Below are 24,275 nucleotides of genomic sequence, written 5' to 3'. Positions count from 1 at the left end.
ATTAATCGTTTGGACGAGACGAAACGAATATCCCGAAAACGAAGTGTCGGAAGAGGTACTCACAGAGGGCAAATGGAACGTCTGGAAGGCACATAGGTATCTTTTGGTGATGTCGAACCTTTCAGTGCAAATATCTGTAGAGCGGAGTATCGGAGGAGGGTGCTCTCTAAGGGGTTGATTTTTCTTGAATTATATTCGGTAGGTTTTACTGTGTGCCTTTAAATGTTTACGTCTAAAAAGCTCACTTCCCATTAATCACCCTTATAACCCAATTATTTACTAAGCTATTTCGGTTTTTAAAAAATGTACTTTTTCTGCACTCCTTGATGAGTTAGAAAGAGGGGGTTTTAGGTACTAAATTGGGAAGAATTATTCTGTTGAAAAGCTAGAAATTCGACGTGACTAAAAAAAGGTGCGGATTGAGTAGGTACGTAAACGCGTTTTGGTCTCGTAATTAAATTCGGCGAGATCGATATAAATTTTCAGTCTGAAAGCTCGATTGCGAGTAAGTAATGCGTTGGGAACTTTCGTGAAACTGCATTGGAAATGCTGCAGTCTGTGTGAGAAATTTTGTTGAAAGTTAGTCTTCTTTCTTTTATTTCACCTGTCGTCGGCTTTATGCAAATTTAATTGATCAATGTCTAGCTTGTTCCACACCGAACTCTGCATAATCTAAAATTTCGAACCAACAATTCCTCTTTGGTTAAAATTTGCATGGCTTCTTTTTTTTGAAATATTGTAGTTTGAGTCGTAAATATAATTCGAAAATCAATACATTTAAGACACATGCGTACGGTTTTCGATTGGAAAATCCATATGTCTTAAAAGTTCTAACACGCCGGCTACTGAAGATAATTAAACTAAGCTAATCGTAAGTAAATATAAATGCTGACCTCTGATAACCGCAATATGGTTGTCATACTGTGACCGGCTTCTGACATACTCCAACTTTGACGAGCCACTTTGGAAGCTCTGATTTCTGTACTCGTTGTACCATTCTGCCGACGAGGTTGTGTGCTTGCTGCTGTTGCTTCCGGAATCCCAATCGTCTTTCAACGCCTCTTTGGATGGCGTTCTCCTAAGGCTCTCCTCCGAAGGAAAACGCCCAGACAAAGAAGTAACGCTGGACGATTTGGAATGCGACGTTCCATTTTGAGTTTGGTAAGCGGAATCTTCGAAATTCCTTCCTTCCGATTCGGACGGCGTTCTGCTAGTCGTTCGAATAGTTCTGACTTGTTGCACGGTTTTTCGCACGGTCACCTTTTCGAATTTGACACTTTTGAAACTGGAGGCCAGATCGCCTTCTTCCTCAGTCTTAAACACGCTTTCCTCGAAGGAGCCATCGGGGAAGAAATGCTGACGTAGTTCGGTCGCTTGGCGCGGCGAACTTTGCGGTGTATGCCTGAGGGTTACCTGCTCTAATTGTGCCGAAGGGACGTTTTTTCGCCCTTCCTCGATTAACCGTTCGAGTTCACCCACATTCAGCGTGTCCTGATCTTCGAGCGAGCCGCTGGCACTGGTGCCGGTCCACACTTTTTCGAAAAAGCTGACCCGATCCTTTAAACGTTTGGCACTTCCAGAAGGGCTCTCAGGGGGACGTTTCGAATTCTCCCCCTGACCTTTGTTCGCGTCACTCATAATTAAAATGCTCGTTGCGATCGCGCTTCATCATTCCACCGGTTTTTACGTTTCGCGGTATCGTTCAATACTAGACATGAGCGTAGATGAAAGGCGGCGAAACGAGGCTACAATCAATGACGAGATTACTTCGAGTAGTGTCGAGTTTCATTGTTTGTAACTGAAAAAGCTACCGAGCGGCCGCTGTTTGAACAACCTTGCGTTTCTACATGGCGATGATGTCAACTGTTTTCGACCGGCTTAAAGGTGCGCCCCAATCGAAATCTCCGAAATTAATACCCCAATTACGTAATTAGCATCTCCACCGAAAACCGATCTTTCGCCCTTATTTCAAGTTCGAGGATCTTGCGCAGACTTCGCGGTAATTTCATACAATCGACGTTCGACAATCGAAAAGTGAAATCGTATGTGCAATGTTCACCGCGCCCACCTACGACGAAATTTAAATTCTCCATCACATACAAAAAGAAATGCGGCGAGATGAAATTATGTCAGATAAAGTTATCTAAATTAAGTAGATAAATTCATGGGAATGGGTTCACTTAAAAATTTCGTTTCTTAGTGTCACTTTTTCTACCAAAAATACCTGCCATACGTTATGCAAAATACGATTTAGCCATTCGCGCGAGTGCAATGGATTTATTAATTATTTTATTTCCGCATATCGAAATATTCGCGTGGACGATCACAAAAATTAGTAAAGTAGGCAATATAGATGGAAAGATGCAAGTTAACAGTGCAATCCATTTTTTTAACGTAATTCGTTGGAGAAATGCCTTCGATTTAATTAACTACTTATAATAGGTACAATTCCTGTTCCTCGTACGAAATCGAAGGGACTTCAACGCATTTTTATATGGCAGGTCGGTATTCTTTGACTCCACCATCAATTAGATCTTGTCGGGGGCGACCACATTCCTATCTAAAACAATTCGTACTTTTTCGATCGGACTTCTCAATCAAAAGTTATGGACTAGAAACCAATTTCGAAAGAAAATTCAAAGGGCTGTAACTTTTGAACTAGAAGCCCAATTTTGGAACTGTTTGAAATTATGGATTCTACAGGCCACATTCTATAAGAAAATTGTTTCCGGGTCGAGCTGAGACAATTTTTTTTTCGGAGCTCAAAAAAAGGCAGTGTATAACCTTCCTTTTTTACCAAAAATCGACTGCACCAAAATTTCTCGAAAAAACACTTTTTCTTATTAATTTTGGTGCGTAGAATCCAAAACAATTCGTACTTTTTCGATCGGACGTCTCAATCAAAAGTTATGGACTAGAAAGAGGGGCGGACTGGCCCGGGGAGGCGGGTGGCGATTGCCACCTGTCCTGTACGTCATAATGGCCCGTTGGAAATTGATAAGTATGTGCTGTATTTAGTTTCTTGCACTATTAATAAATTATTAACACGTTTCTCTAATTGGGGTTGATGTTAGGTTGCTAAAAAATTAAAAAATTCTGTTTTAATTGAAGTGTTTTACAATGAATTTATCATTTTTTGTCGTAGCATGAAAGTGCTGAAATACAATGATAGGTGACGCGCCTCGTTTGGATTGTATATTTTGTTACTTTTAATTATCAGCTGCAATTAAAAAAAAACTGTATTGTAATTGATTTCCGAAAAAGGAGTACTAAAATGAAGCAAAAAAATGTTTTTGTGGTGCACCGCAGAGCACCCCCCCCCACCCCCGCACCCTTCATTACTACACTGATACTTTAATGGCCCGTAACCTATGCAATTCCACCTGGCTCGTAAGTACCCAGTCCGCCCCTGCTTGTCGGTATCAATCAGATTCCCATTATCGGTACCCAATTCCGCCGTCCCGGTCCCGTTGTCCCCTTCATCCGCAGCTCGCGTTTTAAGTTTTGACTCCACCATCAGTAAGATTTTGTCAGAGGCAACCACATTCCGTTTGTCGCTACCCGCTTCCTACGTCCCCTTCGCTCGCAGTTTGCATTTTGGGGGCACTTCTCATAGCTCAAGCTTCTATTGGCGACACGGGAAAGAGAGACCGCGATTCGAGCTCTAATAAAACTTTTGGGCGCCCAAAGTCGACTACCCCTCGAAGATGCGTGCCGTGCAAAAGGTGGTTAATTGGGCCTCTTGAAGAAAAAACCAAAATTCCGACATGCAGGAGTTGTACGCGTTTATAAGGTCTTTCCGACGACGCCAATTTGAAAACAGTTGGACGAATATTGTAGAAAATAGGAAAAAACTCAAACATTACCACGTTAGTATAACACGCTCGGAGATGGCTCCCAGATTTTGCCGACCTCAGCCCTAAAGTTGTTAACTACACAGCAGCGGTAGGTACATGTACTATGTACACTCCTCCTCTTTCTACAAGCGTCCTTCTACAGGCACGCATTTGCTGCGAACCAGCCAGCCGGCCAAATAAATTTGTAAAAATGCGCCAAAAAATGCTGGTGGCCAGTACAGATATCACCTGCACGATGCAATAGTAATATGGAAAAAAATGAGCTTTTTTCTGCCTTTTATGTGTACCAAATTTGGTTCCAATCGGTTCTGCCGAGGCCTACGGTTCTGCCATTTAGTCGGAAATGAGAGTACAGACAGACTGACCGACATCATCGAGATTTTGTTTGATTGGGATTCCTGGTGCTTCAAACGTGTATTTCCGTCAAAAAAGTGGGTGGTTATTTTATACCACAGTACAATACCTCCCTTACTAGTTACTGTGCGGGTGGAAAAAGTAAGTGTGAGTGTTTTAGAGCGAATCGCCTTCTTTTAATGTGTTTAATCACCCCTTAAAAATGAAATCGCAAGACTGTTAACACTAACACCCTATATAGGTACGTCCTTCCTGCTGCATGCTCTATATAAACCTCTCGCCAGGAAAGATTGCCGGTCACAGAACACTTGATCCCGATCTACGATCTATGTTTTTCTAAAGATGTAAGCGATTTCCGGGATAGTATCGAGTCAATGTTGAACAAAAAGACTTTCCGCTCAACATTAGCATGATCCTATTCTGGAAGTCGCTCACATTAAGAAAAACATAGATTGTAGATCGACACAAGGTGTGCTGTGACCGGCAATCTTTCCTGGCGAGAGTTATAGTTTTATTGTGTTTTTAATGCCATATTTGATGAATGAAATAAACGACTCAATTCTTCAAAACCTTCCCCATGGATATTTAATTGTTGACAGACAGATATATTGTGAAATGTTACGACATGTTTCGATTGTTAATCATCTTCAGGTAACAAACTAAAATATTTAAAATTAAATTATTAATTAAATAATTTTTCTCACCGTACTTATAAGTAAGTGTTTTTAATAGCTATCTAGTCAACGGTTTAACTTTAAATATTTTAGTTTGTTACCTGAAGATGATTAACAATCGAAACATGTCGTAACATTTCACAATGTCAACAATTAAATATCCATGGGGAAGGTTTTGAGGAATTGAGTCGTTTATTTCATTCATGGTTCATCACCCCATTTTGAGCATGGATCAACCACAACCAATAGCTTTTTCTGGCCATATTTGATGTTATGTGTTATGGAGTTTTGCTTGTTTGTTTAATCTAATTCCACTGTTGTCATCTTACAAGTAATAATTAATTAATCGCCGCTGTTTGTTGTGATTTAAAAATCAGGTCGCGATGAGAGATGTGTGAAGCTGTGCCTGCATATGATGCAATTCTTTAATATTTGGCCGTTTTCTCGTAAATACAACGAAAAAAGCACTTGACTCATTTGCATCGAAAACACCAAGTTTAATAATCATTATTTATATATAGAAGTGGCATAAGCTAACGGAAAATAAGTATGACCGAACAATTCTAAAAATTTGTTACCATTACCTACAATTTGCATTACTTAAAAGTGAACGAACTTTCTTCAAGTCAAAACGTGTTCCTCCTACATGCATGGCAATTGTTTATAGTTTTGTAGTGAGAAGTAACTGAATCGAATACGGTACATGATCTCGTTTCGAAAACTTTCACGACTATACGAGATCAAATGGTTTGCAAAATGTATTTTGATGTACTCAGTTTAGATTCTAAAATTAGACGTTACGTGCCTTGTTTGACGAGTAAATGTTTAATTAGGTTATTCATTAGCTATTTATCGTTACGTCGCGTTTACCTTTGAAATTTAACTTTTGGATTAGAAAGAAACAAAGCCTACGTGGCTAGATTGACTGGCTTCCTTTTGCATTAATCAAACTGTCGATAGATAATGGAATTACACCTTCGCCCTCGCGGAGTTCTGGTGGCCGAACAAGTTCCTTTAACCAAAGATACCAGAGTAATGATTAAATATTGACATTAAAGTGATAGATTTCGATTACTAGCAAAGGCCATTGTTCTACCAGTAAAAATTATGCGCTTATATAGACTAAGCGTGATATATTGATTGTAGGTATAAATAAGGGTGCACCATAAATAAGTTATTGGCGTTGTTCAGATATAGGCGAATTTTCGTTTTCTCCAATAAGCAAGTTTTCGTACAGTAGTCCAAAACCGCCATACAAGCAAACAAATAAACAAAATGTAGCCCGTTTTTGAGTTTCCTAAAATTACCATAAGGGCCTTATGGTAACGGGCAATCAAAAATGAGTTGCTGTCGAGTCGCCTTTGGAAGTTCAAGTGAAACACGGTGTAAACAAAAATTCCAAAGGTAACTCGACAGCAACTCATTTTTGATCGCATAGTTACATAGTATAAAGCTGGATTCACGTGAATACGAAATCCGACGATACGGTCATCCGAAATGCTGATGATTGGTCAATAATTTGAAATGTGCTTGGCATTTCAAACTATTGACCAATCATAAGCATTTCGGATGACCGTATCGTCGGATTCATATGTGTGAAATTTTGATACCTAATCACGCATGCTAAAATGACATTACTTAATTGTTTCCATAGAGATTTCAAAATAATTAAAACAATCAGTGTCATTTTTAATGCAGTTTATGCTTTGTACTTTTCAACTATACAGTATTCAGTATTCAGTAATGTTTATTGTTCAACAGACTTAGTAATCCATAAATGAACAATTATAAAAGTAAATATAGAGGCGTATACATACATTATTATTAAATTATTATAAAAAAAGTAAAATAAAAAAAAAGATAAATGGAATATAATTGTTACAAATTAGTAAGAAAAGTAAACAAACAATAACAGAAAAGGGTATGTGTATATAATGGTACACTTAATGTTGCAAAGAAAGCAATTCTATGAATGAAGGCAAAATAATTACAAAACTCTGTTAATTAAAAATAGAACTTAAAACATTCGATAAAGAATTATAATTAATGTCACAGTTCTGACAATACATATTATAATTACATACCATTATTAAAGATGGAGTTCTACGAAGAAGATTGGATTTTGGAGTAGGATAAGTGAAGGTGTCTAAATGCCTGGTAGAATACATTGGTATAGTAAATGACAGTTTTTCAAGTAAATAAGGACAATCTAAAGTATTGTTTACAAGTTTAAAAACTTAATGCTATTAGCTACTCGTCTTTGTTCCATTGAGTGAACGTCAAAACGTGCCAACAGCGTGTCCTGAGGAAAACCACGTTGCGGGTATTCGCTATCGATTTTGAAAACAATGTATTTTAAAAATCTTCGCTGAATGTTTTCAATGTCATGTTTATATACGTTGTATAGTGGATACCATACGAGGTCGCAATACTCGAGCTTAGAGCGCACCAAGGAGTAATACAAACGAAAGAGTAAATTGATATTTTTAAATTGTTTCGTATTTCTTATGCTAAATCCCAGGGTTTTCATAGCTGAGGTGCAAATCGAGTGTATGTGCTCCTTAAAGCTGAGACGAAAATCAAATGTGACGCCAAGATCTTTAACAGAGTTGACACGGCTAAGGCCAACTCTATCTATGTAATACTCATATAGTATCGGTTTTCGCTTCCTTGTAAATGACAACACCTTACATTTACTTATATTCAGTTTAAGTTTGTTTAATGAGCACCACGCATTTAAGTTATTTATATTCGCCTGTAAGTATAAACAATCATCGATAGAAGATATTTTTGCGGACATTTTAAGATCGTCGGCAAAAATAAGATTATTACATGAAAAACAATTCGAGATGTCGTTTATAAATATTAAAAACATAAGAGGGCCAAGATTTGAACCCTGTGGCACACCCGAGGTTACTTCAAGCATGTGTGATTTAAAACCATTGTACGAAACAAATTGTAAACGGTCATTAAGATAATAGCGAAAAAATGCTATTAACTCACAACTGAAACCAAAGCATTTTACTTTATATAACATTATTGCATGGTCTATAGAATCGAAAAGATGCCAGATTTGTAAGTGTGGACCTCTTTTGCATAAACCCATGCTGATGAGGAGAAATTATTCTTTGAACGGCAGGATAAAATGTAATTAAATATCGTTATTTCAAACACTTTAGAAACACTGGACAAAATACTGATTGGCCTATAATTTGACACTTCAGACAGATCACCACTTTTGTGAATTAGAATAATTTTTGCAATTTTCCAAATCGTTGGAAAAGAGCAGCACGACAGCGACAAATTGAATATAATACAAAGAGGAGAAAGCAATACGTTTTTCAAAAATTTGATGAGAAATGTTGGTATGTTATCATATCCGGTTGTTTGTTTGTTTTGCAAATGGTCAATCGCGGAAGCTACCATTGACTTGGTCATGCGAGGCGAAGGAATGATGGGGCAATTATTAAAAACGTCGTTATCTGACAACAGTTTTAATAACTAGGCACAAAAGCAGGTATCAATCAGTGAAGAAGAGTACCTACGCGAGACGTTATAATGTAGCCGAAGATGCGGCCGCCGTAGTGCAATATTCGCTCCCCACAAAGTCAAGAAAGTACGAAAAGGTGTACAAACCTTTTAATGAGTGGCGCAAAACTAAAGGAATAATTCCTTCCACACATATTTAATTAATTGTTAGAAATTAAAAAACCATTATCCTTTGTGTAGGTATATTAATATTTAAAAATATCCACAGAGTCTGCATTATAATTATCCAAACGTTGATTGAATAACTTATTCAATGAACGATCTAATTGTTATTTTGTAAGTACTAGGACTGTAATGCGAAAATATTACAGTACTAGTCAGGTAAAGATCAATTTTCTAATGTCAAAATAGCCCTGAAATTTAGATTTTCTTGACGGTTTCAGGTAAATGGATCTAATATTTTGCATACTAGGACTGTAATGTACAAAAATATTACAGTACTAGTCAGGTAAAGATCAACTTTCTAATGTCAAAATAGCCCTGAAATTTAGATTTTCTTGACGGTTTCAGGTAAATGGACATAGATATACAAGTACAGCAACAGAGGATGAAAATCGAGAGCTCACGAGGGAACAGTAGGTACAAGAAGCTCACAAGGGAGTGAATGCTGAAATACCTACAGAAGAGAAGAAGAAATATCAAAATACTTAATAGCGAGGAGAGCGGGAAGCAGAATTGAAGAAAAGAAGAAGGCAGGAGTGAAGTGCTGAAAGAGGAGCGAAGAGGAAAGGAATGTATGAGGATGATTATAGAAAAAAGGTAAAACGCGCATTTTTTTTTTGTAACTAATTTATCGTAAAAAGTTTTTACCAAATTGCGGTAAATTTTATCTCACTAACTAATTATAATCAATTCAGCTCTTGAACGTGGTACACAAAATTGTCGAATGCTGGTCCAATAAACTTAAAAGACAAATCGGAAACTACCAAAAATAGAATGGAATTTATTCCCAGTAACGACTTTGCACGCAAACTTCAATAGGAAAAAAAACGCTCACGCAACCAATGACGTCACGAACATCCAAAATTTTGATTGCCGTAAAACACGCTCATGGTAATTTTGACGTTTCAACTTTTGTTTTTAAAATCGTACAATGTGAGAAAAGTTACTTAATTAACTATTTTTAAACGTGAGCTACAACGTACGCTCCATGATAGTCCTTCATTGAGCGAATAACAGACCAATCGCTCAAAAACAAATGTGGAGACGCGATCCGAATATAATTCACGAAATGGTAAGTGAGAAAGTTGAAGGTCAAAATTGTTGCTAGGTTAATTGCATTACATAACAATGTAATGGTGTCAAGGTTAATTTTTGGTGAATATGATTTATTCTCATGTATTACGTTGTTAGTGACGGGAGGACGAGCGTTTGTTCTGTTGGTGAGTAGATAGAAAGTAGTGGTTTAGATAGTTCCCTCCTCCAAATCAAATTTTGGAGCAGTACAGTATACTTACACGTGATTTAAACGTAGGGGGAGTGGGGAATTATTCTTTCTGAAATGAGGTCAAAATTCATGGGTCATTTGGAATGTTCCCATGGTAGGTCGATTCCCTTGCTTCATTCATACCTAATAGTAATTGAATATTTGCAAATCAGACATATAGATTGGTGAATTTACCAATTACGAGTTGATGGGCCATATCCAAACATTTTCCGCAGTCTACTTATAGAAGTGGTCAAGTAATTTAATAATTCCTTGCCTTGTGATTTTTGGATTTTGATATATTCCTCCCTCGAAATACAGAAATTGTTGGATTGGATGCTACAAATAAAGTACTAAAATTATACTAAGTGAACCGTACACAATAAAGCTTGATTTTTAGTTGCTTGATTGGCTCCAAACCAATAGAAAGGAAAAAAAAGCATCTAATTTGATCGAGTCGCGTTACAAGTTTGGATTTCTGAAGATCAAGTTGCTAATGATATGCGGTATAATGTAACGTGAACCATATTTACAGCAATGAGTATGCATTGATTCACAAATATGATACTTACTGGTGGAGAGGAACGTTCGGCTCCACGAAAAAAAAATTTGACGAGCAACAAACCCCCACATAGAAGAGACAGGTAGATTTTCTTAAAACTACACGTGGCTTGTCAGAAAATTTTTGAACTTGGAATGTGACTGAGGTGACCTGTTCATTCAGGTAGCGAAAAGTCTCAGCTTCATTTTGTACCAATTCATTTCTCTTCCGTGTTTTTATTTGGAGTAATTGACGGTTCCCTCGCGGTTAGCCATTTGCACTGCATACGAAATTCGAAGTACCTTCGCGTCCAACGGAATAAATAAATCGACCTAATTCAACTGACCATGACAAAATTACTATGACGCTAATAGTGCAGAATGATCTTAATGCTGTTACGATCGTGGTAAATCAACAATAAACATTTACGAGAATTAGTAAATTGCTCATAGTCGGTTTTTATATCTTCGTTATCAAAAGTGAAGCAATGATAAGTCAAGGAATATTTACTTATCAGTCATTATAGATAATGCGTAACCAAACTTCCACAATATCACTTACTGTTTAAGCAAAATTTGTTGGTCGAAATGGACGACAACGAAATCGCAGAGGAGGGTGTTACAAATCCGCTGGACCTCTTCGTCAACGAGTGCAATGATTTGGATGCGGAGGTGAGTGCGCTTAAATTTTGCAATTTGCCGTGACGCGATCGGTGACGTGTCAATCGTTTTTTTAGGTGAGGATAAGTTCGATAAAAAAATTGGCGACCGTCGCAGTGGCGTTGGACGCCGAAAAGACGAGAACGGAGTTGATGCCGTACTTGGAGGACCTAACGGAGAGTATTTACAACGATGACGAGATCCTTATGAATTTGGCCGAACAGTTGGTACATTTCGTGCCGTTTGTTGGTGGTATTGAGCATGTGGAATCGGTTTTATGCGTCCTGGAGAAGCTCGCGGCTGTCGAGGAAAATATCGTGCGCGAAAAGGCGATAGAATCGCTGAAGAAAATTTCTGAGGAGCTCAACGACGACGATCTGGAGCACAAGTTTGTACCTTTAGTGTTTGGCATGACCGAGTCGGAATGGTTTACATCGAAATGCTCGAGCCCCTCTTTACTTACGGTAGTAAATCTTTGTTGCTAGCGATTTTGGTTGGTGACGATACCTTCATCATAGGTGTGTTATCCGAGGGTTTCCGATGAAATACGGGCGGAAATCAGAAGGGTATTCGAATTACTGTGTAAAGACGAGTCGCCGTTGGTGAGAAGGTCATTCGGAGGAAAACTGGGCGATTTTATCAAGGTCTTAGAGCTACAGTACTTGAAGGAACAGTTCATTCCAATCTCCGAGACTTTCTCCAAAGATGAGCAGGTAAAAATCTACTTAAAAAATTGGAGTGTTAGACAAATAGTTTCCAGGATTCCGTAAGGTTATTAGCGGTTGATATTTCTTTGAACGTCGCCCTTCGTTTAACCCAGGAAGAAGTAGATGAGTTAGTGGTGAACACCATAACTGAGCTCTCTTGTAGGTTCACCAAAAATCACAGAGATAAGGTTAATTAATGGTAATTTCAGGTGACTCTTCCTGGAGGGTACGATATCAAGTCGCGAATAAGATCTGCGAAATCCAAACGGCGTTTGGCCACGACTTAACTCGCAAATACTTAGTGTTGATCTACCAAAATTTGATCAACGACGCCGAACCTCAAGTACGCGAGGCATCGGCTAAATGTATAGTACGTTTCTGTGAGCTGCTACAAGAAACCCATCAAGCGAATCGCAAAGACGAAGATGATCAACTCGATCCGGTGATCTTGCAACAAATCTTTCCCTTGATACAAACCTTGGACCAAGACAATAATCCAGACGTAAAGGAAGCTCTTTCGAGCGTAATCACGGCGATTTGCCCACTGCTCGGGCTCGAAAACACGAAGCTCTTACTACTCCCCCTAATAACCGCATCGCTCATGAACGACTCCTCCAGAGTGAAAGAAAACATCATATCGAACCTCAACAATATAATTTCCGTGATCGGGCTGGCCGACATCGCCGATACCGTCCTACAAATAATAGTCGACCTAGTCAACAATTCCGCTTCGGTTTGGCGCACGAGGCGTAACTTGATCGTGACCATAAATTACATCGCCAAGCACTCCGGAAGCGACTATTTCGACACCCACCTAAAACCGCTCTATCAAAAGTTGTTAAACGACGGCGTATACGCGGTGCGCAAAACCGCACCGCTAATACTACCAATACTGATCAAAAATTTCGGCTTTGAGTGGGCGAAGGGGTCGATCTTGACCAACATTTGGCTGTTTGCCGAGCACAAACACTACCTATACCGATACGTCTGCCTATTTTGCATCGACGAGCTCGTCTCGCCAACTTTGGAGGCGAAATGCGTGGAAGAAAACCGACTCAGGTATCTGCAGCAGCTTATCGGAAAAGACGACGAGAACATTCGAATTTTCCTCAACACTCTAAGGAAGCTAAACAACCGATTGCAGAGAAAATTTAAACAAGAATGGGTCAAGAATACCATCGAAGCGACGCAAAACGAACTAATTCCCGAGGACGACATAAAGAAATACACGGAGGATACCATCAACATGTTCGTCACCGGAAACAATTTGAGTATACTGAGTGTTCGTAGTGAGGATGTTTTAATTGATGACGTCTACTTGGAGGGATTATTGGAGTTGGCGGTTGGAAAGTTTTTTGACGTCCTCAAACGTTTGGCGGAGGACCCCGTGGAAAATGTGCAATCTCTGGTTGGTAGAACGCTGATGAGAATTCGAGATCTTTGTACGGCGCTGGATTCCGATTTCCAAAGTGAACAGATCAAGGTGTTCTTAATGGACGAGTGTGAAAGTGAAGAAGAAAAGGAGATTTCGGACGACAATAAATCTATGGAGGAAGAAATGTTGGAGATTTTAGACGAAAAATTGAAAGCGTAGAGTTGCATATTATCGTTTCTATCGCCTTCGGAAAATTTAAGATTTGTGTCTGTGTTAATTAATTAACGATCGCGCAGTGACACTAATTGCTTGCATCACTTTTTCTATTCCTTTTATAGATAATTGCGGCTACTGAGCCGCTAAATATAGAAATGATGCCATTTTGTGGGCAGGCGAATCAATAAAACACTTATAATTATTTGTTCAACTATTTTCTTCATTAACACGTAATGAAAGTGTTTATTGGGATTTTGATACTCAAATTGCACGTGTCGTCATATCACAGCTGTTCAATTTGTGGCAAGACACTTACAGTTGTAGAAAGTTTCACTATTAGAATTATTGCTTTTTGCGTTCCCATTTAAAAGTGCATCATCTTTGGGATAGGAATTTTCGCGAGGTTTTTTAAAAGTTGAAAAGTTCTGTGTTATGGTTACAAACGAGGTTATTGGAGACAATAAATTAACTAATAATTGCAAGATTTGGCATTTTTTAAATTAGGAGGATGTCGATACACCCAGAACTTTTTAAATACAAAAGCTATTCAGTTTTTGAAAGTGTTGGTATATTTTAAACCAGAATTTATTACAAAATTGATATTATGAAGCCTAATTTTATGCAATACTCATAACTCATGTATAGATCATCAGTGTTCGTGGACTTTTTAGCGCATTTTCCAACGAAATTGGGTGCGCTATTGCAGCCACTTTCTCTGTCCGTCCGTCTGTCCGTCAATCCGAGACGTAAAGGTAAGTTCATAGCTCTCCGTTCATACGTTTCCGTTTGTCCGTTAGCCAATCAGAAGACAGCAAATTTTTAAATCGTACGTCGTCCGTTTACGACGGAAAAGTTGGTTGAAGTTGAACATTTACGTTTCCGTTGGTCCGTTTTTAACAAGAGTGAGGTTATGTTTGGTATGTTAACAGCGTTCGCCTATTCGTTCTTCACGGTAATAATCAGATAGCAATGTGTTCTTACTTTCGTATCATTTTCACATACTGAAAATCACGGAGGGTACACTACAAAATAAAGTTTGGGTTATGGTTATACTTGCAAATGTACAATGTAGACGGATTGCTATGAACCTTAACAAAACGTACTATCCGTTTGACGGATCAACGCAACGGATGAACGGAGAGCTATGAACCCACCTTTAGTTGCTCCTATAGTTTGCAATATACAGTGTGTCCCAGATCGCGTGGGATTGCATGGGTAACTTTGTTATTATTAAAGATAGAGAATTGGTTAAATGGACAATGTTTTGCAGTTTTAGATGCTTATTTAAAATTTCCTTATGGAAATTCAAAATATCGCATAGGTTCGACGTAAATTCAAAAAAACTAAAATTGGTCATTTCCTTGAATGTCTTATATCATCGAAAGTATAAGAGATATAAAAAAAAGTTTTATATAAAAGTTACTGTCTTTGATACGTTTAATTTAGAATTGATGTCAAAAAAAAATTCAAGATGACTACTTTTGAGAAACATTTACCAACTTCCTAAAGTTAAATAGGCGCTATATGGGATTTTGAGATTACTTGATAGATTTTTTAATTCTCTTTTCAACGAGCCATCATAACATAAGATTGAAAATAAGATACCGGTTATATCAACGGTTTTTATATTTTAATCAAGTAGGCTGTGATGAATTAAAAAAAAACAAAACAAAATCTATTCGAGCCAACAAAACAATGAAAATAATTACATCAGATGTTTAAAAAATCAGGGGTGCACTCATGAGAGGGGGGTTGGGGCATTACAACTCCCCCCAAAATTTTTTTATTATTTTTTTGTATAAGTAGGCCTAGAAAAATTTTGATTTTTATATCATCACTTATTGACTATCTTATTAGTTATTATCCATACTTACATACCTACAAATGGTGGTATAACTACAAACTATCCCCTCGAAAAAATGTCATGCCATTATCCAGTTAAACACATTTCAAGACACTTCAAGTAATTTTTTTTTAAATTAATGTATTTTATGGCATAATGGAAAGTCATGTAATTGGACCGGTAATCTTCGTTGGATCTTTAACTGCTCACCATGATTTACAAATTCTCCAATAAACTTCCTTAAAGGATTTTCTCGACAACGTATGTTTCTAAAGAAAGGGTTGGTTTATGCTACCTACCAACAAGCTGACTGCTCAGGGCACAATTCACGAATTATGTACAGTACATTAAATTATAAAAGTAAGTACTTAATTAAAAAATAAAAGTAAAGTGGAAGTAGCTACCACTACAATAATAATAATAATCATCAATGGCAACACGGTGCCTAAACTAAACTGTCTTGAAGTGTGTTTCACTAATAATGGCCAGTATTTTAAACATCTGGTGTAATTATTTTCATTGTTTTGTTGCCTCTAATAGATTTTGTTTTGTTTTTTTTTTATTCGTCACAGACTACTTGATTAAAATACAAAAACCACTAATATAATTTGTATCTTATTTTCAATCTTATGTTATGATGGCTCGTTGATTGAAAAGAGAATGAAAAAATCTATCAAGTAATCTAAAAATCCAATATGGCGCCCATTTAACTTTAGGAAGTTGGTAAATGTTCCTCAAAAGTGGCCATCTTAAATTTTTTTTTGACATCAATTCTAAATTAAGCGTATCAAAGACAGTCACTTTTATATGAAACTTTTTTTTATATCTCTTATACTTTCGATGATATAAGACATTCAAGGAAATGACCAATTTTAGTTTTTTTGAATTTACGTCGAACCTGTGCGACATTTTGAATTTCCATAAGGAAATTTTAAATAAGCATCCAAAACTACAAAATATTGCCCATTTAACCAATTCTCTATCTTTAGTAATGACAAAGTTACCCATGCAATCCCACGCGATCTGGGACACACTGTATATTAATTCGTTCTTTTTGAATTGAATTTAATTAAATATTTATATATTTTGTTGAAATTTTAACTACAGATACTTCTAGTTAAGAATAACATAACATAACAGCTATGGACTTTTGGAAGTATGCTTTTCAATTCATGGAAAATGCGCTGAAGTTGCTCGTCTTAGGGCGAAAACCTTTTTACTTGTTTTTCCCTTAATCGCCATGAAACCTTCATTTTTAATGAAGCCTGTCAGGCAATTTCAGTTTCCATAACAGTGTCAGAGGCACTAGCACGTTTCTGACTCCTGACTCTTTACCAAGCTCCTATCAAAACAAACACATTAATGTTATTCAAAAGTGTCAAAACTGTATGAAAATTGAAATTTTATAAGGTACCTACCTACTTAGCTGACCCGACAGACGTTAAAATGATTTCGAAAGTGTGTAATATTCCAATATCATCGACAATTAAATTACATACTTTTTAGTATAAATATGCCCCTCTTATTTATGCCGATCGATGCAGCTGTTAAACAATTGCGAGGCGTTAACTGTCAAACGCGTGATGTTTAAATGGCCGTTATGTTTTCTTAAATTTCTAATTTTCTTAGCTTTTCTTTCCTTTAGAACCTTCTATTACAAAACAAAAAAAAAGATAAATGAAATCAGTTAATTCGTTCTAAAGTTATTGCGTGACCAAGGGAAATAGGGGTTCATTTTTATATATAGAGATGATCAACGAAATTGTGATTCAGGGAAGGCCGTGGAAATTTTAGGTCAAGTTTAATATTAATTAATTTGACAGTTCACGTTAAAGGTGACATTAAAAATGAAGTAATATTACACGTAACCGATACGTCGATCTTTCTCTCTTTCAGGGCCAACTCACACCTTATTAAAAAAGACAATTTCGGGAAAAATGTAATACAAAACTCGTTAGTAAAATGACACTACCGGAAAGTCGCCAGTACTGTGCCATTTTTCTGACTTTTATGTAAATAATTATTGTTTGGAAATTTATTTACCCATTAGTTTATTCCTAAACCGTAGGATTATCTGTTTTTGGTTTTCGGTTTCGGAGTTTCAAATGAAAAAGGCGCAATTAAGTAGGCAATAAAGATATTTTGGTTAAAAACGTCGGATAGATTCCCTTTTCAACAAAATTTTTAATTTGATATTCAAAAATACGGCATTAACTTCCCGCCTATTCCCATACAATGTCAGAAACCTGCTTGCAACATAAATTGTGTACCATTTCGAACAATGACCTCTCTGCCTGACCATGCCAAAACTATTATTTATACGCCCCTGATTATTAAATAATTCACTTGGAAATTTATCGGGAATTATAATTGGCAAACCGCATCACTACTCCCACTTGAGCAGATGAGAGTGGAGAGGGATATTTTTAAATTTAGAAAACCTGGTTAATAGTGACATTATCACGAGGTTTATTTTTGGATGTGATTACTATTTTGATCGCGCCGCTGAATGGGAACGTAGTCAATTTATGATGAATCACAATTACTTACCTTGCAGTAAATATATGGTGGCTTGGTACTCGGCTAACTTTTCATCTATGTAATCTTGAGATTGGTTGGCTATGATTTCCGCTGTTGAAGGGCCGGTTTCTTCTTCTTCCGGCTCGTAGTTCTTCGGCAAGGGCGGAGGTTCTAGTGGTATACCCACGATGTCGTATTCGCGTACCGGTGGGCCGATGTCGTTCTGTATATACGGAGAAATGCCGCGGAAGTAGTCCGGCGTGCTGCACCTTGTGGGAGCTGGGGATGGCTGGAATTTGTTCAATGGCCGTTTTGTGCGAAGGTGGTTTACTTTTACTTACAGGGTGCATTGGCATTCTGAAGGGTCTGGGGCTGGGTGGTATTGGTGGGGGTGACGCTCCGTGCGGTAATGGCGAGGGCCAACGAGGCCGTGGTGCCGGCATGTGAGGGTGACGCGTGGCGAACATTGGCATCCCCGGACTACCAAATCTTGGTGGCGGAGATGGACCGTAAGGCGATGGAGGGCGAAAGTGTAAAGGTGACCACCCACCTCCACGACCGCCCGGCCCTTGTCCAGACATTTCTTAGTTGCGCCCTTTAAGTTGTCTGAGTCATGGTACCATCTAAAACAAAATCTTCATTAACTAATCATCTAATTTTAATCGCGGTGGTGGTAATACACTAATTCCTTACATACGATCATAGAGTAAAACGACTCTATAAGTAATACAGTATGTTAACATATTCTTGAGTGTTGTTTCACATGTTTTATATCTTTTTTTCAAGAAATATATGTGTGAATGCTTTTAGATAATTTTTAATTGTGACGGCATATGCCAGGTGCCAAGCGAAGAGTGATCGATTTGACTTTTAAAATCTAAATTTTCAATTCTTGTGGGGAAGAGTTCAATCTAAGACCACAACGTTTATTTGGAAATGACATGAGCTCTTGCATGAACTGTCGCCAACTTTATTTTGAAAAACAGATCAAAGCCAGCCAAACATTCCACGTAACTCGCCAATATTTCTTTATCGATGACTGATTCGGTCGAACGAAATATCCTCTACAATTGAAAATGCGCTCCTCCTAATTGACACATCTTCCTGTTGAAGTGATCGATCACTCGACACTGTGGCCAAAAATCGACCTGTTTCGCTATTTATAGCGCATGTATCACCCACACATTAAACTTGGCTTTGAAATGTCTAATTTAAAAAGTCAAGAGTCGAGAGAAAGTTCAAGTGGCACGTTACTTCATAAAATGGGCGATTAATTTGAATACAACCATTTTCTCGAAATGAAGAGTTAATTGTGAAGTAATTCCACATTGAGTAATTCAATGTGCAACCATTCATTTGCATGTATAACTGTTTGTTTTTACTTTTTGTGCTTCACAAGCAGAGCTGGGCAGAATACTTTCAAAAAGTATTTGAATACTAAATAGTAAATAGTTTACACAAACCAAGGTATTTGAATACTAAATACTTTTACGTCCAGCACAAGCGAATACTAGATACAGATACATTGAAAAGTATTCGAATAGGTACTTTAAAAAATAAGTATTCAAATACTTTAGAATGTATTCGAATACTATCAAAGGTATTCGAATACCTTGAAAAGTATTTCATTAACTTACTTTGAAAAGTATTCGAATACTTGTCACTCAAATCCCTTAAAAATTTGTTTTTTGTCCATAACTTTATATTGAGAGGTCTAATCGAAAAAAACGAATTGTTTTGGATTCTACGCACCAAACAAAATTAATAAGAAAAAGTGTTTTCCCGAGAAATTTGGGTGCAGTCGATTTTTGGTAAAAAAAGGAAGGTTGTACACTGCCTTTTTTGAGACCCGAAGAAAAAATTCTCTCAGATCGACCCGGAAAAAAAATTTTCTTATAGAATGTGGCCTGTAAAATCCATAATTTCAAACAGTTCCAAGATTGGGCTACTAGTTCAAAAGTTACAGCCCTTTGAATTTTCTTTCGAAATTGGTTTCTAGTCCATAACTTTTGATTGAGAAGTTCGATCGAAAAAGTACGAATTGTTTTGGATTCTACGCACCAAAATTAATAAGAAAAAGTGTTTTCCCGAGAAATTTTGGTGCAGTCGATTTTTTGTAAAAAAGGAAGGTTGTACACTGCCTTTTTTTGAGCCCCGAAAAAAAAATCATCTCAGATCGACCCGGAAAAAAATTTTCTTATAGAATGTGGCCTGTAAAATCCATAATTTCAAACAGTTCCAAGATTGGGCTACTAGTTCAAAAGTTACAGCCCATTGAATTTTTTTTCGACATTGGTTTCTAGTCTATAACTTTTGATTGAGAAGTCTGATCGAAAAAGTACGAATTGTTTTGGATTCTACGCACCAAAATTAATAGGAAAAAGTGTTTTCCCGAGAAATTTTGGAGTAGTCGATTTTTGGTAAAAAAAAGGAAGGTTAAGTATTCAAATACCTTGCGAAGTATTCGAATACTAAATATTTGTGAAAGTATTTGAGTTACAAATACAAATACTGCTTCCATAAAAGTATTTAATTACAAAGTATTTGAATACTTTAAAGGATTTGAATACTAAAAAGTATTTACAAAATCGAATACTGCCCAGCTCTGTTCACAAGAAGATATTTTCCCGTACTGTGGGGGAATGAATATTCATGTACAGTACTGGAATCAGCCAATCAGGTTTATGATGGCTTACACCAAACAACTATGCCATTTTTCCGGATATCGGCTAAAAAAGACGATTTGAAGAAGAATATTTTTTTAGTACAAAACTCGCCAGTAAAATGACTAGGAAAATGAAACTACTCGGCAACGAAGGAGTTTGATCTCAATATCTCCTCGCCATTTTCCTGACTTATGTAAATAGCTAGTAATTTATCTCGCTATTTCGCAACTGTTTATTGTGCTAATTAAAGAAGATTACAGTGAAAAACAAGGTGCGATGTGTCCAATTACAACAGAGCTATACAAGTGTCGAAAACCATGAAGTTGTTACTGTTCGTAAGTTGAACTTTCTTTTCTAACGAAATGACAGTTTTTTTTCTAGATAATCATTTGGGCAAGGTCTTCTGGTGAAATGTAACTACTCCATTGCCCAAAATGTGTTTAATTGATTAAGATTTTTTTCAGGACTACTACAAGTGAGTATGACTACCACAGCTATCATACAATTAAGGTGATCTTTAGCGAATCCTTGTCCAGAGGTAGACTGTTGGGGCGGAATATGGGTTGATGTAGATGAACCGTGCTTGGCGTGTGTCTTCCCTGACACTTGTGTAATGTTCGGATGTGATGATCCGCAAGATTTTTGCTTTCAGTACAATCAAAGCTTTCCGATGGATCAATACGCAGTGCTTGGTGAATGTAAGCGTAGATGCATGTGTCATAGAGTGTTACTTGAGTTTTACAGGCCGTAAGAATCCCTGCACGGAAACACCTCTGTTAAATGCGAATCAGTTAACCTCAGTTTGCAGTTGTGCCCATCATTGTCCGACTGGATACATTTGTTCTGAATCCGTATGTTGCGAGTCACTTCAGACGAGTACTCAAGCTTTGTGAAAAAATATGTACTTAAGTTGAATCTTATATCTCTTAATAATAATAATTTGTTTTTTAAGGTATTTATCAAATCAAATTCGTCTTGATTTATTTCTGTAATACCTACTGTCTTGATTCGGTAAAATGGTATACCTACTTCTTCAGTTGGTCTTTTCTTTGAGTTGACAACATTACTGAAGAACGTTTTGTAATAAGTAGATAAAGAACATATAATATGAAAGGTCTTCTTATCATACCACCTCCCTGTTCTCTGCGTATATCATATTTAGAGCGATTGCAACAAAGTGAGATGTGTTTACGACATTGCCGCTACGAATCATGAACATGAAGCTTTCAATAATCGTAAGTTTGGGGATTTAATCTACAAATTCAAAATGTATCTGTTCCAGTTAACTATTTTAACCGTGTATTGCGCTGAAATGTAAGTATTTGCATGAGGTTATTTAGTAATTGGAGGCATTCTTTTTTTTAGACGCGCAGAATCTTCAACTTTTCCTCCTGCTACTAGTATTGGTAAGCATAAAGCCAAACGTTGCCGATTATTAACTTATAAGAGGTATTCACAAAAGGTCCTTGTCCAGGAAATAGTTGTGATGGGGGATTATGGGTACATCACGGAGGACCTTGCTGGGAATGTATTTACTATGACACTTGCGAAATGTTCGGATGTCCCGAACAATTGTTCTGTTTCCTATACAATAGAAGCTTTCCGCTTAATCAATACGGCGTTGATGGAGAATGTTGGTGTGAATAAGTTTACGCAAGGTTTGTATCCGAATTTTTCAGGTCGAAAAAATCCGTGCGTCGGAAGACCTCTGTCAGCTGGAGGAAGATTAACGTATGTTTGCGATGACACCCAAAAATGTCCGAATGGATACTCTTGTATCGAGTCCGTATGTTGCGAGTCTCCGATGTCTAGTACTGAAGCAGCTTTTTGAAAAATTTGTTGTAAAAATTAGGACCATTAAATTTTAAGCACATGTTTGTTTTGTAGTTAATCATTTTACATGTATATTACACTCAAATGGAAGTATTTCTATCAGGTTACATTGTAAGTGGGGTCATTTTCTTTTGCAGACGTGCACTATTTTAATTTTTCCAACCACTCCTCGTATTGTAGCGAATTTTCTAGAGCGATGTCAAGGCGCCATCATCAATTCAATTCATTCAAGTAAGGATGGACAACTGTTCAGCGTACTAAAAAACGGGGGATATACCGAAAAGGATCTCAACACTTTATATTTGATTTTTTCCGGGAGAATACAATTAATGAGTCGCGAGGCCAAATCTTCCATTAATTTAATTGAAATACCTGCAATACCTTTAAGTCATTTGTATTGAAGCCAAACTTTTTTTTACGCACATTATTTGTTTATGCGTTCAAATATGAGCTGCCAATAAAAATTTCATTTAAGCGAACCGTCTTTACAGTATACCTACGAAACAGAGCTGAACCCGCTTTAATTTGGGGCAATCCAAACAATTTTCTTGGAAATCGCGCAAAAATTATGGGAATAACTGAACGTCTACGATATTAAAATGGGTCAACAGCATCTATACAAAATTCCGTTTTTAGCGCCAACAGAATGGAAATAGATTTTTGGCATTGATCGCGAATTATATTTATATATTATAAAATGACGTATCTACGGCATACCAATCTGTAATAACTGCATAGGCCCTCTTTTTGTTCAGTATGGCGTGTCTTTCAAAATCACATCATTTACAGGGTGGCACAACGAAAACGAAACATACTGAATAACTCGCAAGGAAATAGTTTTTGGAAAAAACGCAAAAACCGGTCGATTTTGGTTGGACGGGAGACATCTTTTACTTAAAAATGTACACCTCTGGCGTCACCCCCTTCCTCCCCTTGAATTATTTTAAATTCAACGGTCGAGTGACCCATCATTGGAAAGGACTCTTCATTTCCTAGACGCCTATCGTTTAGTTTTCAAATTTGAAGAGTCCTTTGAAGGATACCGGGTGTCAAATGAGAAATGAAATAATTCAAATGGATATTTTAACTTTGACCTGAATGGACACGTTAGTAAGAAATATTAGTCACATAACCCTCAAAACGTGCTACAGCTATCTCCATTATGAATATGAGCAAGGAGCAACTGATGAATAATGTGATATGTCAGATGGTAATGTTTTGTCTTGATTTTTAACTCGGTTTTAGGCGGGGTTTTAGGTACCTACTGATGATAAAATACTGATACGATTTTATTTCAGTGAACCAGATATACTTATGGTACCTATATAGTTTTGTTGTAGTTACCTGAGCCCTACAGTCAAGTGAATTGTCCAAAATAGTCGCTCGAACTAAAAAAATAAACTGTAGGCATGTAGCTCTGCTTAAGGGGGTTGACGCTAGAGGTGTAAATTTTCAAGTAAAAGATGTCTTCTCTATTTTTGCGTTTTTCCCAAAAACTATTTCTTTACGAGTTTTTCGGTCTGTTTTCGTTTTCGTTGTGCCACCCTGTATAAGCATATACGTATGAGCCTTATATGTGTATAATAAGGACATCTGCGCTGAGTTTATAGCAGTTTTGAATACGAATGTTAAAATTTTTAGAAAAAATTGAATAACAAAAATCGCTAATGATTGTGTGTGAGTACATAAACGCATAACATTGGCGATGAAAAGCACGTTTTCACCAATTGTAACTACTTCCTTCTTCCATTTGCTTCTTAAAACTAAACAGACTTGAATTAATCCAACTATGTATATTTAAACTAATGCCTCCTAAAAATAGTTTAGTTTAGCACATTACAAACCAGAAATAATTTATTTCTGTTGCAACTGCTCTAAGCATTTTCCGTTGATTGCCGAATTTTATTTAGTTTTCATGTTGCATTTTGATCGCTGAAATAGTTTTTATACTTCGCAAAGAAGGACCCCTTCTTATGTGATGATGAATTGGAATTATGGATGATTATTGTTTGTTTGAAAGAGTTCAAGAAAGCCATATTGAGAGGATTGACTTAT

At 37.1% G+C, this 24,275-nt stretch overlaps 3 protein-coding genes across 8 annotated transcripts in view; 2 read left to right on the top strand and 1 right to left on the bottom strand.

Annotated features, from left to right (window-relative positions):
* The window catches only part of LOC116167630 (vegetative cell wall protein gp1-like), a 31,586-nt gene that overhangs the window by 5,915 nt on the left and 1,396 nt on the right, over positions 1-24,275 (bottom strand). The window contains exons 2-3 of one of the 2 annotated variants that reach the window (XM_031483051.1): positions 18,063-18,344; positions 17,752-18,010 (exon numbers count right to left, since the gene is read on the bottom strand). In XM_031483051.1, the coding sequence (XP_031338911.1) occupies positions 17,752-18,010; positions 18,063-18,302 (499 nt within the window). In that variant the 5' untranslated portion in view covers positions 18,303-18,344. Of the gene's footprint in view, positions 1-893; positions 2,546-17,751; positions 18,011-18,062; positions 18,345-24,275 lie in introns of those variants that run through there. The other variant, XM_031483049.1, reaches the window with a different exon arrangement.
* LOC116167624 (serine/threonine-protein phosphatase 2A 65 kDa regulatory subunit A alpha isoform-like) lies at positions 9,152-13,560 on the top strand. 3 transcript variants are annotated; one of them, XM_031483044.1, is made up of 6 exons: positions 9,152-9,193; positions 10,971-11,072; positions 11,138-11,524; positions 11,579-11,773; positions 11,821-11,926; positions 11,977-13,560. In XM_031483044.1, exons 1-6 carry the CDS (start codon positions 9,167-9,169, stop codon positions 13,359-13,361), a joined length of 2,202 nt encoding a protein of 733 aa, XP_031338904.1. In that variant the 5' UTR covers positions 9,152-9,166; the 3' UTR covers positions 13,362-13,560. The 3 variants fall into 3 exon arrangements, with proteins under 3 accessions (XP_031338904.1, XP_031338903.1, XP_031338902.1); XM_031483043.1 differs by lacking the exon at positions 9,152-9,193 and adding an exon at positions 9,529-9,668; XM_031483042.1 differs by lacking the exon at positions 9,152-9,193 and adding an exon at positions 9,710-9,816.
* LOC116167633 lies at positions 20,393-22,264 on the top strand. Of its 3 annotated transcripts, none has more exons than XR_004144585.1 (10): positions 20,393-20,722; positions 20,769-20,800; positions 20,852-20,862; positions 20,909-21,085; positions 21,132-21,288; positions 21,340-21,622; positions 21,670-21,701; positions 21,753-21,793; positions 21,850-22,020; positions 22,067-22,264. XR_004144585.1 is itself a non-coding variant. In XM_031483054.1 (5 exons), the coding sequence occupies exons 1-5, from the start codon at positions 21,599-21,601 to the stop codon at positions 22,216-22,218; spliced, it is 420 nt and encodes a 139-aa protein (XP_031338914.1). In that variant the 5' UTR covers positions 21,357-21,598; the 3' UTR covers positions 22,219-22,264. The 3 variants fall into 3 exon arrangements, 1 of the variants encoding a protein (XP_031338914.1); XR_004144586.1 differs by having other exon boundaries at positions 20,699-20,718; XM_031483054.1 differs by lacking the exons at positions 20,393-20,722; positions 20,769-20,800; positions 20,852-20,862; positions 20,909-21,085; positions 21,132-21,288 and having other exon boundaries at positions 21,357-21,622.

Source organism: Photinus pyralis, unplaced genomic scaffold, assembly GCF_008802855.1.
Source record: "Photinus pyralis isolate 1611_PpyrPB1 unplaced genomic scaffold, Ppyr1.3 Ppyr1.4_LG4, whole genome shotgun sequence".
In the NCBI taxonomy this organism is placed as follows: domain Eukaryota; kingdom Metazoa; phylum Arthropoda; class Insecta; order Coleoptera; family Lampyridae; genus Photinus; species Photinus pyralis.
The sequence above is the reverse complement of the archived record's forward strand: the minus strand, read 5'-3'. Positions and strand labels throughout refer to the sequence as shown.